Source organism: Semicossyphus pulcher, unplaced genomic scaffold, assembly GCF_022749685.1.
Source record: "Semicossyphus pulcher isolate SPU_LCO1_2020_fin unplaced genomic scaffold, fSemPul1.0.p SCAF_19, whole genome shotgun sequence".
Lineage (NCBI taxonomy): Eukaryota > Metazoa > Chordata > Actinopteri > Labriformes > Labridae > Semicossyphus > Semicossyphus pulcher.
This window is the reverse complement of record NW_027211692.1, coordinates 2,047,091-2,061,432: the sequence shown is the minus strand read 5'-3', so window position 1 is coordinate 2,061,432 and position 14,342 is coordinate 2,047,091. Positions and strand designations below refer to the sequence as shown.

Genomic DNA, 14,342 nt, shown 5'->3' with positions numbered 1-14,342 from the left:
TATTTGAGCTCCACTGGGAACGATCACGCTACAAAAGAAGTCAGACCAGTTTAAATCCAGTTCAGAGGAGTGCTGCCAACGAACCTTCTGATTCATCACGCGAGGATTCAGAAACAGTCATTCCCCGAGATTCTTATCTTTGGAAAAGTTTCTGCAAAGTCATTCAAAGCTCTTCAGACCGGTCCTGCTGACGAGGGTCAAGTTTTGTCCAACAGAACCGGCCGGTCATGCCTCCCTCTGCTGCTCAGCTGGGCTCCTTTTTAATAACCCGGCCCCTAAAATAAACACTTTTTCATTAAGCTAATCTGTCCTCTCCTGCTCATTAAAAGTTCAGCGGTAAAGTCCCAAAGTGTCCCCTCAGGACCGGCTCTCAGACCTCTGCAGGACTGTCAGGAAGCGAGAGCAGAGAGACGTGAACTCTGAACCGGCTAATAGAGCCGACCTCCTGCACCTCAGACTGAACGTCGCTTTGCATCTCTCACGATGTCAGGATCTCTCTCTCTCTCTCTCCCTCTCTCTCTCTCTCTCTCTCTCTCTCTCTCTCTCTCTCTGTCCCTCTCTTTCCTTGTCCATTTCTCTTTCTGCTTCCTGCCTGTATCCCTCCATCTCTCCCTCCTGCCTCCCATTGTTCCGCCAAGAATTGCACAGATTTTGTTGCCTATAATGTCTGGAACACTTTCAGTTTCTCTCGAGATCAGGAATATAACTGCAAAGGGGGGGTGGCAGGAATCTGTCACACGGTGTGAGTCAATCATAAAGACTGACACACAATCTATTTTGTCAAGAGACATGAGGACTGTTGAGAAGTCCAGGCTCCAGTGTCAAAGCCAGACGTCCGTCCATCCGCCCTGACCCCGACGTAAACATGAGTCATTTTCAGCAGCTTGGACAGAAAAGACGACAGAGATGAATTTCCGTCCGTGTCCGCCTGATTTTCTGCTTACGGAGCTCTTTGAACTCCTCCTGCCGTCTCTTTTCTTTCTCTGCTTCCCTTTGTTCAGAGGCAATAACGCACAGATTACCGTAATGAGAAGTGAGGCATTGTGACATCCACACAGTGTCCTGATTGTGTGAATTATGAGAGCAATTACAGCCACGACAACAACAACACTTGGGCTGATCAACAGGCTGTTATTGCTCTCCGTCGGCCCTCCCTTCCCCTCTCTCTCTCTCTCTCTCTCTCTCTCTCTCTCTCTCTCCCTCTCTCTCTGTGTATCTGCCTCTCTTTGTTTATGCTCATTGTAATTTGTGCTGACTCGTGGCATTTCCAAACTGTGCTGATTATGAGAATTGTTTGGAGGCAATTAGAGAACACAATATTCTTTGAGTGTGGCCAGGGTAATTGATCTGCATTTGTTTCTTTCTGTTTTCCTCACACTCATCTTTCTTTGTCTCTCTCTCCTTTCCTATATTACCTTCTTCTCATCCATCCAACCCTGAAATTCTCTTTTTATTAATTACTTTGTACCTATTTTTCTCCCCCACTCCCCCTCCCTCTTGTCCTTGTCTCTTTTTTCTGTCCTTTCCACAAAGTAAAAGTTTCAATCTTTGATATTCTCAAAGCCTCTTCCTCTTCCTCCCTCCCCTGCAGGACTTCCTGGAGACCCTGGAGGACTTAGACTTGAGCTACAACAACCTGGTGGACATCCCCTGGGAGACCATCGCCCTGCTGGTCAGCGTCAACACCCTCAGCCTGGATCATAACCTCATAGAGAGCGTCCCCGAGGGAATCTTCTCCAACCTGCACAAACTGGCCAGGTCAGGATCGTGATGAGCAGACTCTCTCTGGGTTTAGCAAGAGCGCATTATCTCTCAAATGCAAAGTGTTTTATTTAGCATCTTCCTGCCACATTTCATAGCCTTGTTCAGAGACATTCGATCTCTGCCTCTGAACAGTCAGTGCTGCAAAGGGTCGTCGTGCAACATGCATCTGCAGCAGTGTTTCGAGCATGATGGATGTTTCTGCCTCCTTATAACTCAAAGCTGATGATGCAGCCTCAGCCACACTCACCAAACACCACAGGCCGTTTTCCCATCAGACACGCTCTCATACTCCCCCCACTCTTTGCTACCTGTCCAGTATCAAACACAAGGACAGACAAACTTGGAGACCAGCTGGTGCAGGAACGCAGGTGTTGATGTGCTGGTTGTTGTGCACCGTCATCATGTTTATCCAATCATAACAAGCGTACTTTATTTTGAAAAACCTGAATATATGATACTCAGGTTATCTGCTTTAGACATCACAACTACAAGTGCTCGAGAGATGTAAAGAATCACGTCTAAAGTTACGTAATAAATAAAGATAATTAGTCCTGGATTACGTAAAAAGCTGCATCGCACAGAGTCAAACGAGCGTTGGCACGTCTGTCTTCACGGCGAACCTGTCTTTAAAGGGATTCTATTCGTACTGAAGCACCAGAATCAAAACGAGCTAAAACAAGCTGTGAAATGATGTTTGTTCACATCTTCCAGCGCCTTTGATGAGCTTCGGTTTCTTTACTTGCAAACCAATTAGAACCTAATAGACACAAAACTAAAGCTTTAGGCTGGATGAAGTAAAATCCCTCCATGTGAGACCTCACTTTAATGGAGGCTGAGCTCTTGAGGCTCAGTTCACTTTGCAGGCAAACTCCTGTTCAGCAGCGGTTTGTTCACACTGTCGCCGCTGGGAGATGCCCAGTCAGACCAGGTCTGCACTGGAGCAGGGGGGGTTCTGGGGCATCTTGCCTTAGAGCACGTCGAAAATGTTAAATGCTGCAGCCCTCGCTGACTGACCCCAGACAGGACGGGGATTTGAAACAGTGACCTCAGACTGCTCGTCTGCTGAGCCACTCTGTGCTCGGTTCAAAGACCTGCTTTCAGACTGTGGGAGAGTGTTTATGCATATCAATGCACAAAAGACAAATACAGACAAATCTGAAATGATCATTATTAAAATAAACTCCCCCGCAGGTTAGAACGAACCGTGGCTCTCTATTCTCAATCGTACCTCAGGCTGCAGACGATCTTATTGTTGATGGCAAACTGAAATAAATAACCACATTACAGTTTGACAGAAGTGTTTATTATCGTTCACGGTCCCCTGTCTCAAAGGTACATCACAGAGCCTGTATGCATCCAGCAGGGCACTTTTATCTTCAACCAAATCATACCGAAGTTAGAGTGACCCTGCTGCTGCTGCGATGCTCCAGAGCTTTGCTTTAACTTCTCTGAAGGAATCCGGCTCACGCCTGATCTTTACTAACTTTAAAATGTCGACTCAACATTCCTTTTTTACACTAGATTTGGTTGAAGGTGACAAGCACCTTACTGAAGACAAACCTACTTTGTATGATTGTGTATGATCTTATATCTGTTGGATTTTGATAGACTTTATTCGGCCGGAGATGAACTCGCTTTTAAACCTTGCCATCATGTTCACAACCGTCCTCGTCATGAACGTAAGTGTTCACATGCACTACACGTGTTACTGGAGGATACCTCTAGGGGGCGCACCAGAGAGCTCAGTTAAAAAGCAAGTTTGTCTTCGGCCTTATGGATAGAACGCTGCAACCAAACTGAAGACCAAAACAGACACTGTCAATCAACTATAGACTCCCTCATGTTGCTGCTCAGCATCCAGCCATGTTCAAGTCACCAGGATCAATACTTCGAACACCATCCAAGACCTCAAGTCTGATGGTACACCCTGAATACATCCAGACACCTAAACCTAACCGGACCAGCTGCCGCCTTGTAAAACACGTTGAGCCAAGATGATTTGAAGCCAGAGACAGCGGTTCAATCTCACCCTTATATACAACGACCTGTTATCACATGGCCCAGTTTCCACCTCCATTAAAACAAAGCAAATCCATTCTCTGACCTTGTGTTGAGAACTTTTACCAAGAAGTTATATGATATTGTCTGAGGAGCAAACACCAATAAAACAAAAGGTAAAACATGAAGACATACACACGCTCTGTTAGGGATGTTGCAGTGATTTGACCTTTGACATCCCTCTCATTCAACTTGTTTGTTTCCTCTGCTCCGTAAAGCTCTGCTCCTCTGGCCTTTGGAAAGTGTTTTACAAATGAAGATTGTTCGCATTAAATGTGGTTGCATGTGTGCAGAGTAATTTTACTCTCCCGGCACACATTAACATTTCAACCCCATTAACAGTAATCAATTTCAATTTGGGTCCAAACGTCAGACACTAATCGATGTGTGTAGAAGGAAAAGCAAACAGGTCCCAGATAAACACTCGTGCATTTATTAAAAAGGCTGCAATGGGTTCTTTTTCCCCTGGAGACACAAAACTTATGAACCAGCTGCTGTAGCTCTGAAGGTGTTGATGTGCACAGGTGAGCATTCACTCTTACACACTCACACGCTTACAAATTAATACAGCACAAAGCTGCTGTCCATGAAATAACCTAATTGAAATGTGTGAAGCGCAGCATGCTCGCTGCTCTCAACAGCTATTAACTTCTTGTTAAGTCATCGTTGTTGCCGAATGTTCCTGGAGGGACTTTTGGGGGGAAACAGACTCTCCTGCGTTTGTTGCTGACAACAGCGAATGTTTGAATCTCCGACTTTATTACGAGTCGTCAGGTCCGATGTTTTGTGAGAAAATTACTGTTCAGCTCGCAAAGACGGTGCAGAGAAACCTGGACAAAAACAGATGACAAATACTTTTCCACCTTTGGATCTCAGACGCCTGATGGTATTTATTTGTGGGAGCCTCATTTCCTTCAACCCGCCTCATCTAGTTCTACTGTAATTAGATTTTTATACACGTCAGCCTGTGCCTGTGAAAAAGGCACAAACATCTTTGCTTCAGCTGCTGATTTCAGCTGAAATGTAATGCACTGTAGTTTGTATATTACCCACACACAGACCCTGAAACAGTCACTGAAGGATACTCTTGAAACCGATGCTAAAAGCGTCCATATTCTTTAAGATATCAGAGGAGCCTTTGTATGAGGATGTGTTGTGGGTAGAGAGAGATAGTTGGCTCATCAAACATCTACTTACTTAAACACTAATCCAGGAAATTACCAGTTGTTGACAAGCCGCCATGACTGCGGTGGCGTCTTCCTGCAACATCTGCACGTTTGAATGCAAGCTGTCCTCAGCAGTGAACCTGCTTTCTGTGTAACTGTACCTTTGACAGCGATGTAAAGGACATGGGGAAGAACCTGCGGAGTCATTGGTATGAGTCCTCTGTATGAGAGGGACAGAGGACAAAGATATCCCTCAGAAGTGGATCGAGGGCGCGCCAGTTTGGCTCAGCAGTTGAATTGGCGACCATACACAGAGGCTATAGTCCTCGATGCGGCGGTCCTGGGTTCGATTCCTGCCCTCCGCCCTTTGCTGCATGTCATCCCCACTCTCTCTTCCCCCATTCCCGCCCCTATCCACTCTCCTCTCTCTTAAATAAAGACAAAAAAATAATCTTCAAAAAAAAAAAAAGTGGATCAAGAACATTATAGTTATTATGTTATTATTACAGTAATCTCATCTCTCTCTGACTGACCTGTAGATGCATTTAGTTGTTCATTATCAAAAATAGCATCCCTCTACTAGCTAGTTAACATGTGAGCTGCATGTGATCCTGACAGAGCAGCTACAGGAGCAGATGAATATCTATTAAAACCGTATTTGTCAATGCAACTAGTTTGTGATGATTAAACGCAGCTGTTAGCTGATTAAGCCACCTAGCTAGTAGAATAGTAGTTATATTACACAGCACTTCATCACTCATATGTGGCAGACGGTCAAGTTTTTCTCTATTTCTCCGTTATGTAATGAGGCTGTTGTTGTAACCAATGTGTCAGCTGTAAAATCTAAATAATGTTAAGGCTGCCTGATTGAGGAACCTTCATCAGTCATGAGAGGCAGCTGTCTGACATCTGTAATCCAGCTAACTATGCTGCCGTCACAGCCAGCAGCCGGCAGCAGACAGCGAGTGGCCACTGCAGTAAGGGCGGCGCCACAAGATGGCAGCACGCACAAATCGCTCGCCGGATTGGTCTATCGGCACTCTTCCACATTATGTCGTGGATTCATTGTGTTCTGGTTTGTTTTCTCCTCATACAGATCTCTGCTTGATCGATATCTGACATTTAAAGCTTCATTAATTGGTTGTCTTGGTCACTAGTGGGCAGAATAACTCTTAAACATGGTGACAGACAATTCACTTATGTGTTACAACATCAAGCACAGTAAGACTAATGTTCACTCTGCTTTTAGCTCTGGTTTGGTCTCCACCAGCTCATGAGAAATGATCTGCTGTTAAGCAGCTTTATTCCACTCACACGAGCTGCAAGTCCGAGGGTTCTTCAGATAACCAGCAAACTGAAAGCAGCTGCCTTCTGCTGCTGGAAACGAGATGAGAGTCCACAGATGAACCAGCCTGTTCTTATTTTAGAGTTGTCAAATCGCAGCACTTTGCTAACCCCTGTGGGGTCTGCTACAGAGCACGAGATACTCCTTAGCATCTGATCAGTCGTCACTGTAAAAACGAAGGAAAACCAGAGCTCAGAGATTTCACGCTTCGTTATCTACACCTCCGCTCTGTAAGGTGGATTTTCCCCACAACAGCCTGCAAACACGTGTTTACCTTTCTGAGCTGAGGATCAAACACAAATCCACTGTAATCCCACTTATATTTACATCCACCTTTAGTGTACGTGGAGCAGACTTCCCTGTTATGGTGCATCATTTACTCACTTTCAAAGTGGATGAAACAGTGAGTAGTAGCAGTAATCTAATGTGGAGAACATTTCCACCTTAAAGAGATTTCCTGATTTCACAATGTGTGTTAACGGGATTATTCACAACCAGACAGGATGCTTAAAAGCACAGAGTCACACATATTACCCCTCCATGCGTGTGAAAAGAGCTGGTAGAGAGAGAGCTGAAAACCATGCTTCTCGTGTGGCCGTGAAGAACGGCTGTAATTGAAAGTAAAGAACTGATTGAATCGATCTTCTTTTCAATGACTGCGTTTCACCGTCAGCGCCTCCACATCGGCCAGAACGAGACGGAGTGAGAAACGCGTTCTTCAGGGGAACTTTTTCCACCTTTCCATTTAAAAAAAGTGAAACTGCTGGAAACAGTTTTCAGATTTATTCAGCTTCAGCCGACGTTTATGATTCTTTAAGCTCCAAGCTTTAAGGAAAGATGGAGAAAAGAGGGAGAGCTGGGGTCTCTGTGAGGACAACCATTCATAGTTACCTCTCTCATTTTCTCTGTAATGGCTGCCACTTCTCCACCTCACCCTTCCCTCCCTATATCTCACCTTTAGACATGGCTGCCCACCTCACACTCCCACCAATCAATCAAGCTGTTTTTCATCACAGAGCCAGGAATGTAATCGAGGGGGGAAAAGTTGCAAATGAATGTTTTCTTTTCATTTAACAAATGGAAAAAAAAGTCAAAGCTCGGTGTATCAGAATATCTGTTCATCTGATCGTTTCAGTCTCACCAATGACTCAGTGTTGTAACTGCGTGTTCGTCTGTGTCTCTGTCTCCATCTCCAGACTGGACATGACATCCAACAAGCTGAAGAAGATTCCTCCCGACCCGTTGTTCCTGCGGATCCCGGTGTACGCTAAGATGAAGGGTTCTCCTCTCACGGCGCTGGTGCTGAGTTTTGGAGGGAACCCTCTACACTGTAACTGTGAGCTGGTGTGGCTGCGCAGGCTGACCAGAGAGGACGACCTGGAGACCTGCGCGTCCCCCAGAGACCTGGCCGGGAAATACTTCTGGACCATTAGAGAGGTTTGTTACTGCAGAGCTACAAAGAATCCAACAGAACACCTCTGGGTGCATTGTGACACATTCACCAAGCATTTTCTCTTTTCATGGTTAACTGCTGCAATGAGAGATCACGATGCGTTCAGGAAACAACACAAAAAAAGAAATATCTGGACCTGCACACTGCTTAAAGGTGTCACTTAGGTGTAAAAGAGGTGGACGTAGCCATGTTGATGTTAGCCATCTGTGTGGAGATTCTGAAGCCTTGAATTTTGGCACTTAAACCGTCGCCATCTTGATTTTTGTGGGCCAGAAGAAGGTGGATACGTACGGCTCTCCTCGCTCCTGATACACGCTAAAGCACACCCTGCCTTATTGTCCATTATACTCTAAATTGCACTTAAAACTAGTGATTGAGTGAACTAGTGAACAGGGACGTCTCCCTGACACTCCCTGCAGCTAACTTTCTTGAGGAGTTGCTAGCTGCCCATGCCTTGTCTCGCCTTCTCAGCCAGAGCCAAAAGCCTGCCTTCTCCGCCTCCTCCCATATCTCCTTTGTTGCCTTGGCAGTCCAGCTCCCTGTAGCTGAAGGTCTTTTAGAAGACGTGTTGTTGAGTCTCTGATAATCTCAGTGGGAAAATGTTTACTGAGGGAATAAAGTAAGTCAGAAGAAGCCTCATTTTCTCACTCCAAGACTTCTCTTTGCAACCAGTGGCGTCGCCCCCTGCTGGGCATTAAAAGAATGCAGGTTTAAAGCACTTCTGCATCCACTTCCACTTCTTGCACAGTCTATGGTGTGTTTTTGTATTCATAGATGATGATTCATGATCACAGTGATTTAAGTCCCCATTAATGTGGCGTGTACTAATCTGTAGCTGGACAGTCTGGGTCCAAACCCCGAGGACAACACGACTTCTTCTTGCCAGGACCGTCTTTGATACAGTTTTGAAGAGATTATCTCAAGAGGTCATCGGGACATCTCGTGGGCTCTGTTTTATCTTGTTACATCTGTGGGAATAACAACACACATATTGTACTTGTTAATAACAGGCGCCCTGAGTCATCATTAGCTGGCTTGTAGAAATCCCTAACCTAAATAATAAATCATTTAAACCTATTAGTCATAGAAATTACTTTCTCTGGTCCACTAAACCCTGTAGCAGAACGAGCTTTTCCCCCGCTCTTTGCTTCGCCCTCTGCAGATGCATGATCACTTTCTCCCTCAAGGACGCTGGAGCAGGCAGATGGCCGATGTCACAGAGGAGTGAACCTTCTGCTGAAGTTTGGTTATGCAAAAATGCATCAGAACCGTGACATGTCGTTATGTAATCCTGCTTTATATCATATTTTAGAGTTAAAGGAGCAAACAGGGGACGTGAAAGGAAACTACCAAAGATCTGGGCTGAGATAATGGAGCATAAAAGTGAAATTAAGAGGCAAAACTAAAACAGATTTGGCCTTTATCCATAGCTCACAGCTTTATTTATTCATTGGTCTATTGAAGTAGGACAGTGCGCATTAATAAACATTACTGTTAATGTGGCAGCAAAGCTATTTTTCATCAGACGTCTCCGGGGACGTGTTACAAAGGCAACCTGAAACACTACATAAAAAACAGCTTGAATAAAATATGAGCAAAGAGAGGAGTTAACCCTTACAGCCCCAGAGCTCTGCACAAAGTCTACCTCACTGTCAATCAGTAGGTCAGTACCCCTCGTCCTCATGAGCCAGGTGAACTGCTTGATTGTAAACGCGTCGCTTCTTTAAAAGCTGCCTGTGTTATTTAAAGCTTTCGTATTCGGTTGTTATCCCCGCTCTGGACCCGGAAGAAGTCCAGTAATTGGTGCCAGAAACTTGTGCTGCTGTTCTTTAATAAGCATCATTTCACCCACATTTGCAGGGAACATTAACACATTCGTCTGAAACAATTAATAATTCATCAAAGTCGTCAGCAATCAAAGTCGACTCTTGGATGAATTGTCCAATCGTAGAAACTTCAAGAGGCCCATGAATGGAAGTGAAACAAACTGTGCGTGCTGTCTTGTAAACACGCTGCTGTTGTCTCGCTCTGTGGAGGAGTTACAGTTTAATGTTGTAATTATGTTAATAATAAGACATCCGAGCCGCACAAAGAAACACCACTGCAGCTGTGTTGCTGCTTCATAATGGAGTCAGATGGTTTGGGACTAAAGGTTGAGGAGCCGCTGATCTGCTCTCCATCTAAACACCTGCTGGGAGAATACCTCCATACGGCAGCAGAGCTGTGCTGATGCTGGGAGGGATAACACTGAATTAAGTGGTGTGGTTCAGGATGATACAGAGGGTTCGGCCTCACCTGGAAGTCCTCCAGGGCCGACCCCTCCGGGCTGTTTGAGAGCTGCAATGATAAGTGGAGGTGCACCTTGAGATAAAGATGGGATTAATTTGTATCATCATGGAGAGGATGATGTACAGACCTTTGCCTCACCTCCAGTAATAGTCTTGGACCTCCTTCAGAGAGGTGCTGTAGGATCACTATAAGAGGATTAGCCTTGTAAAGAGGTCGATGGGGAGACCTCCGTGTCACCAAAGTGTCTGGGCGTATTAATACTCAGAGAGTTAATAGCCTCTTTCCCACTGCAAGGACAAGAGAGCCTCCACAGCATCCATCAGAGGTGAGACATTAGCCGTCAGCCACCAAGGGAAGTCCAGCTCGGGAATCGATGAGAGCTGCTCGGCGGCGTGTTGCATCTGCTTCTGCTCCGACAGAAATCCAACAGGTTAAATCCTCCTGACACGGGAAGGAAAGTGGAATTTGAGGGTTATCTGGACAAACCAGATATTTATTAGAACCAAACGAGTATTCATGCTCTTTTCCCTCCGATGCCCAACTTCACAATCTCATACTTTCACATTTCCACTGGCTCTCACCAGGGAGCAGGCGGTTCAATCACAGCCTTTCACTCTCAGCCTCACAGGGGCAAATTGAGGGTTAGAATGTAATATAAGTCTGAAAGGCACTAGTGCTTTATTTGAAGCTGCATCCCAGCGGTCATCAGGTCAGCAATCATCTCTGTTGGTAACAAGACCTGAGAAGGACCCAGAAAAAGGTTTGGAGAATCACTGAGTGGTAGGAATGATGAGTAAGCCCTGGTAAGCCTGGGCTGGCCCCGCTTGGCCTAGCACTAATACTCCAGCAGGGTCTTGGCTGGCTTTATGCTGGCTTAGGTGCCAGTGGGTGGGTTTTAAATATTTCAAGGGTTGAAAAACTCTGGGATCACTTAATCTTCCTCCAAACAATTGAACTGCTTCTGAAAGTGTGCTGCTAAAACAGAGTCAGAGTCTGTTCGCAGAGAAAACCTGACGTTTACATGAAAACTATTTTATGTACTTTGTTTGTAATGTTTATACCTTTTGGTCAGTCAAAAGGTGCACCTGTACTTGGGAGCAGATGCACACGATCAAGTTATGCTCACTAAAAGTTCTTGTTGTTAGATAGTGACTTTTTGCTCTCATGTCCTCTAACAGGAGGAGTTCGTCTGCGAGCCGCCGATGATCACTCGTCACACCTCAAAGATGTTTGTGATGGAGGGTCAGGAGGTCAGCCTGCGCTGCAAGTCCATCGGAGACCCTGAGCCTTCGACACACTGGGTCAGTCCTGACGGGAAGTTGATTGGAAACACGTCCAGAACCATCTGCTACGAGAACGGCTCGCTGGACATCCTCAAGGCCTCAGTCAAGGTAGAGGCAGGGCTTCGTTGTTGTGTGTGATCTGTCGATTCATTTTAAAGACTTTAGAGGCACTGCTTATTCACTGTAGAGATTCAAACACCAGAACAGGTTCATTCTGATTAGAGAGATGAAGAGTCACCAGATCAATGTCAGGACTTCTGTTTCTTTTCCGATCATTTGTAGGATTCTGGAAAGTTCACCTGCATAGCATCTAACGCAGCGGGGGAAGCCACCGCTCCTGTCGAGTTAGTCGTCAACCCTTCGCCGCACTTTGACCCTAAAATGGACCCTGACCCGGGGCCTTCGGACATCCCCACGTCCATCAAGTCCAACATCAGCGGAGGTCAGGCCCGGTCCGACCAGCAGAGGGTCAGCGTGTCAGATCTGACGTCCAGCTCTGCTACCATCAGATGGCCCCCGCAGAACCACATACCAGGAGTCCGCATGTACCAGATCCAGTACAACAGCTCCACAGATGATATACTCATATACAGGTAAGAGACAGGGTGTGTGTGAGAGTGTGCAGCTACTGAGTGTGAATGTTTTAACCTTTGAGAAGGAAAAACTGTCTGCAAGCACAAACTGTCTTCTGCATCTGAAAACAGAAGTGTACCGTCAGTGAACACAAAGAGAGGTCCTGACAAGCAACATCGAGACTGTGTGCAACAACAAACGAGGAATGGGTTCGACTCCCTGGTGACACCAATATTCACTGTGTTGACTTTTAAAAGTTTACTTGTGTTTAAGATCAGAATAAAGTTTCCTCAACATAACTGAGAAGTTTTGGCACCCAGACGAAACCAAACTGGGTGTCAGGTTTGAGATTAAACACAGGAAGGGAGAGGACCCAGAAGCAGAGTTACCAAAGATTTATTTCATGAAACCAACAACAGGCAACAAAACAAAAGCTTACTGTAGAGTCAGGCAGATCCAACAAAAGGTCCAACTGAAAATCCAACCAAAACTTGAGAAAACACAAGGAGCCATGAGGAGGAAATACAATCAGGTTAGAAAATCCACAGGGGAAAAACACGGGTCACTAGACGAAGGGATTTACAAACATTTCACCAAGAAAGCCGATAACGAACTAGCAAAGAAAAAGGGGAAGACAAAGACTAATGCTGCATTCCAGACAACTCGAAAGTTGAGTTTTTCCGACTACAACAATTGCTCTGAAACGCCGGAGTCGGAGTTCCTACTTGCGAACTCAGAGTAGATTCATCTACCCCGACTTCACGAGAATCAGATTTCTTTGTCACGGTCGGCCAGGTTTTTTATTTGCATTTGGTGTTGTGCACCTGGAACGCTCTGAGTTCGGTTCCCAGTTGTCTGGAACGCAGCATTAATACACAGGGGGTAACCAGGTACAGGTGAGACTCATCAACACAGGTGAAGACAATGAGGGCAGAGCGTACAATGCCAAAGGCAGGTAAACAGACAAAGGCAGGAGATGAGACATGCGGGAGACAAGGTGACAAAGTAAAACAGGAAATGATCCAAACACCGAAATACAAATGAAATGCGTCACTAAACTAGACTAAACTTTCACAACATTAAACACGTGCTAATAAAATAACATGTTTCTGAGCAAGCTTTATTTTGAAAGTCTAACCAGACGGTCCTTTTTTACTGTTGCAACTTTGAAATCTTTATCTTGAAGTTTGATCGTACTTTGCATATTTATTACAGCAGCTTTACCTCATGGCCCTGCGTGTGCAAAGGTGATGCTCGATGAGTAATTACAGCGTCATATTGTGAAGGGTTTATTTCTTAAGTATGGCAGACTCTAAGCAGGAAGCTTCCTGAATACAGTCTCAGGTAGCTTTACACATCCAGTACAGCATCAAAGTGGATGTTAAGTGTTACATATGGCAGCCATATTGGAGGTCTGCAGGTCACTGCGTTAACAGCTGACTGTGTTTCTCACAATGCATTAACAAATAGTGTGTCTTAACCATGCGTGTGTGTGTGTGCGTGTGTGTGTGTGTGTGTGTGTTTTGCATGGCAGGTGAGTTTGTTTTATTTGTGTCTGTTTTTGTCTTCAGGTCGGTTGGTCGTGTTTATGTACATATATTTGTGCGTTTGTTCTGAGCAGGTGAAAAGAAATGATTCGTACATGATAAAAACAAGGTGCAGGAAGTGTGTGTGTGTGTGTGCGTGTGTATGTGTGTGTGTGTGTGTGTGTGTGTGTGTGTGTGTGTGTGTGTGTGTGTGTGTGTGTGTGTGTGTGCGTGCGTGTGTGTGTGTGTGATTTCAGTTCCTCTCTGCCTGTCTTTGCTCCTCTCACATATCATCCCTGTGTGGGTAGTTATCACCAAGGTCTTCCTCATGTAGGAAGCTGTTTCAGGGGTTTTTCAGGCTGTCTCAGGTTTTGTGGATGTGAGCGCCGCAGTGAGCAACAAAGGATGTGTGAACAGAAGAAAAAAAAACTGTGATTTGGCTCCTGAACAGTTTGTGAAAAACATGGGAATTGTTGTATTATCTCGAGTGGAACTGAAGAGCTAATTTACTGCTTAAACAATTATCTTTCTGAAGTAGACATCAAGCTAAAACAGCACGATGCAGCTTTAATGTGAAGTGATTCTAAGCTATTATCTGCTTATAGAGGTGCACAGGGGGAGCAGTGGAGGGAAAGTCCACCCTGGAACAAACATGTAATGAAAACCCTAAATCTTCCTGCATCTGCTGGTGTTAGCCTCTTGGCCAGGGATGACTTAGGACCATGTAAGAGCTGGGGGGGTCAGTATGGAGAAGACGGACCCTGGTTCAGGCACCGGACAGGTGGAGTCATAGAAAAAGGAATGTGGTTATAGAAGATAAGGGAAGGTTTTTTTATCCTGCTGGGAAATCTGGTTGGATTAGAAGAAAAGAGGTGGTAGGTAGAA

At 45.3% G+C, this 14,342-nt stretch overlaps 1 protein-coding gene across 4 annotated transcripts in view; it reads left to right on the top strand.

Moving 5' to 3' along the window:
* The window catches only part of LOC138597198 (leucine-rich repeat and fibronectin type III domain-containing protein 1-like protein), a 211,170-nt gene that overhangs the window by 155,315 nt on the left and 41,513 nt on the right, over window positions 1–14,342 (top strand). For 3 of the 4 annotated variants that reach the window (XM_069668765.1, XM_069668766.1, XM_069668764.1), the window contains exons 5-8: window positions 1,592–1,758; window positions 7,530–7,770; window positions 11,254–11,466; window positions 11,641–11,951. In XM_069668765.1, coding sequence (XP_069524866.1) covers window positions 1,592–1,758; window positions 7,530–7,770; window positions 11,254–11,466; window positions 11,641–11,951 — 932 coding nt within the window. Of the gene's footprint in view, window positions 1–1,591; window positions 1,759–7,529; window positions 7,771–11,253; window positions 11,467–11,640; window positions 11,956–14,342 lie in introns of those variants that run through there. The other variant, XM_069668767.1, reaches the window with a different exon arrangement.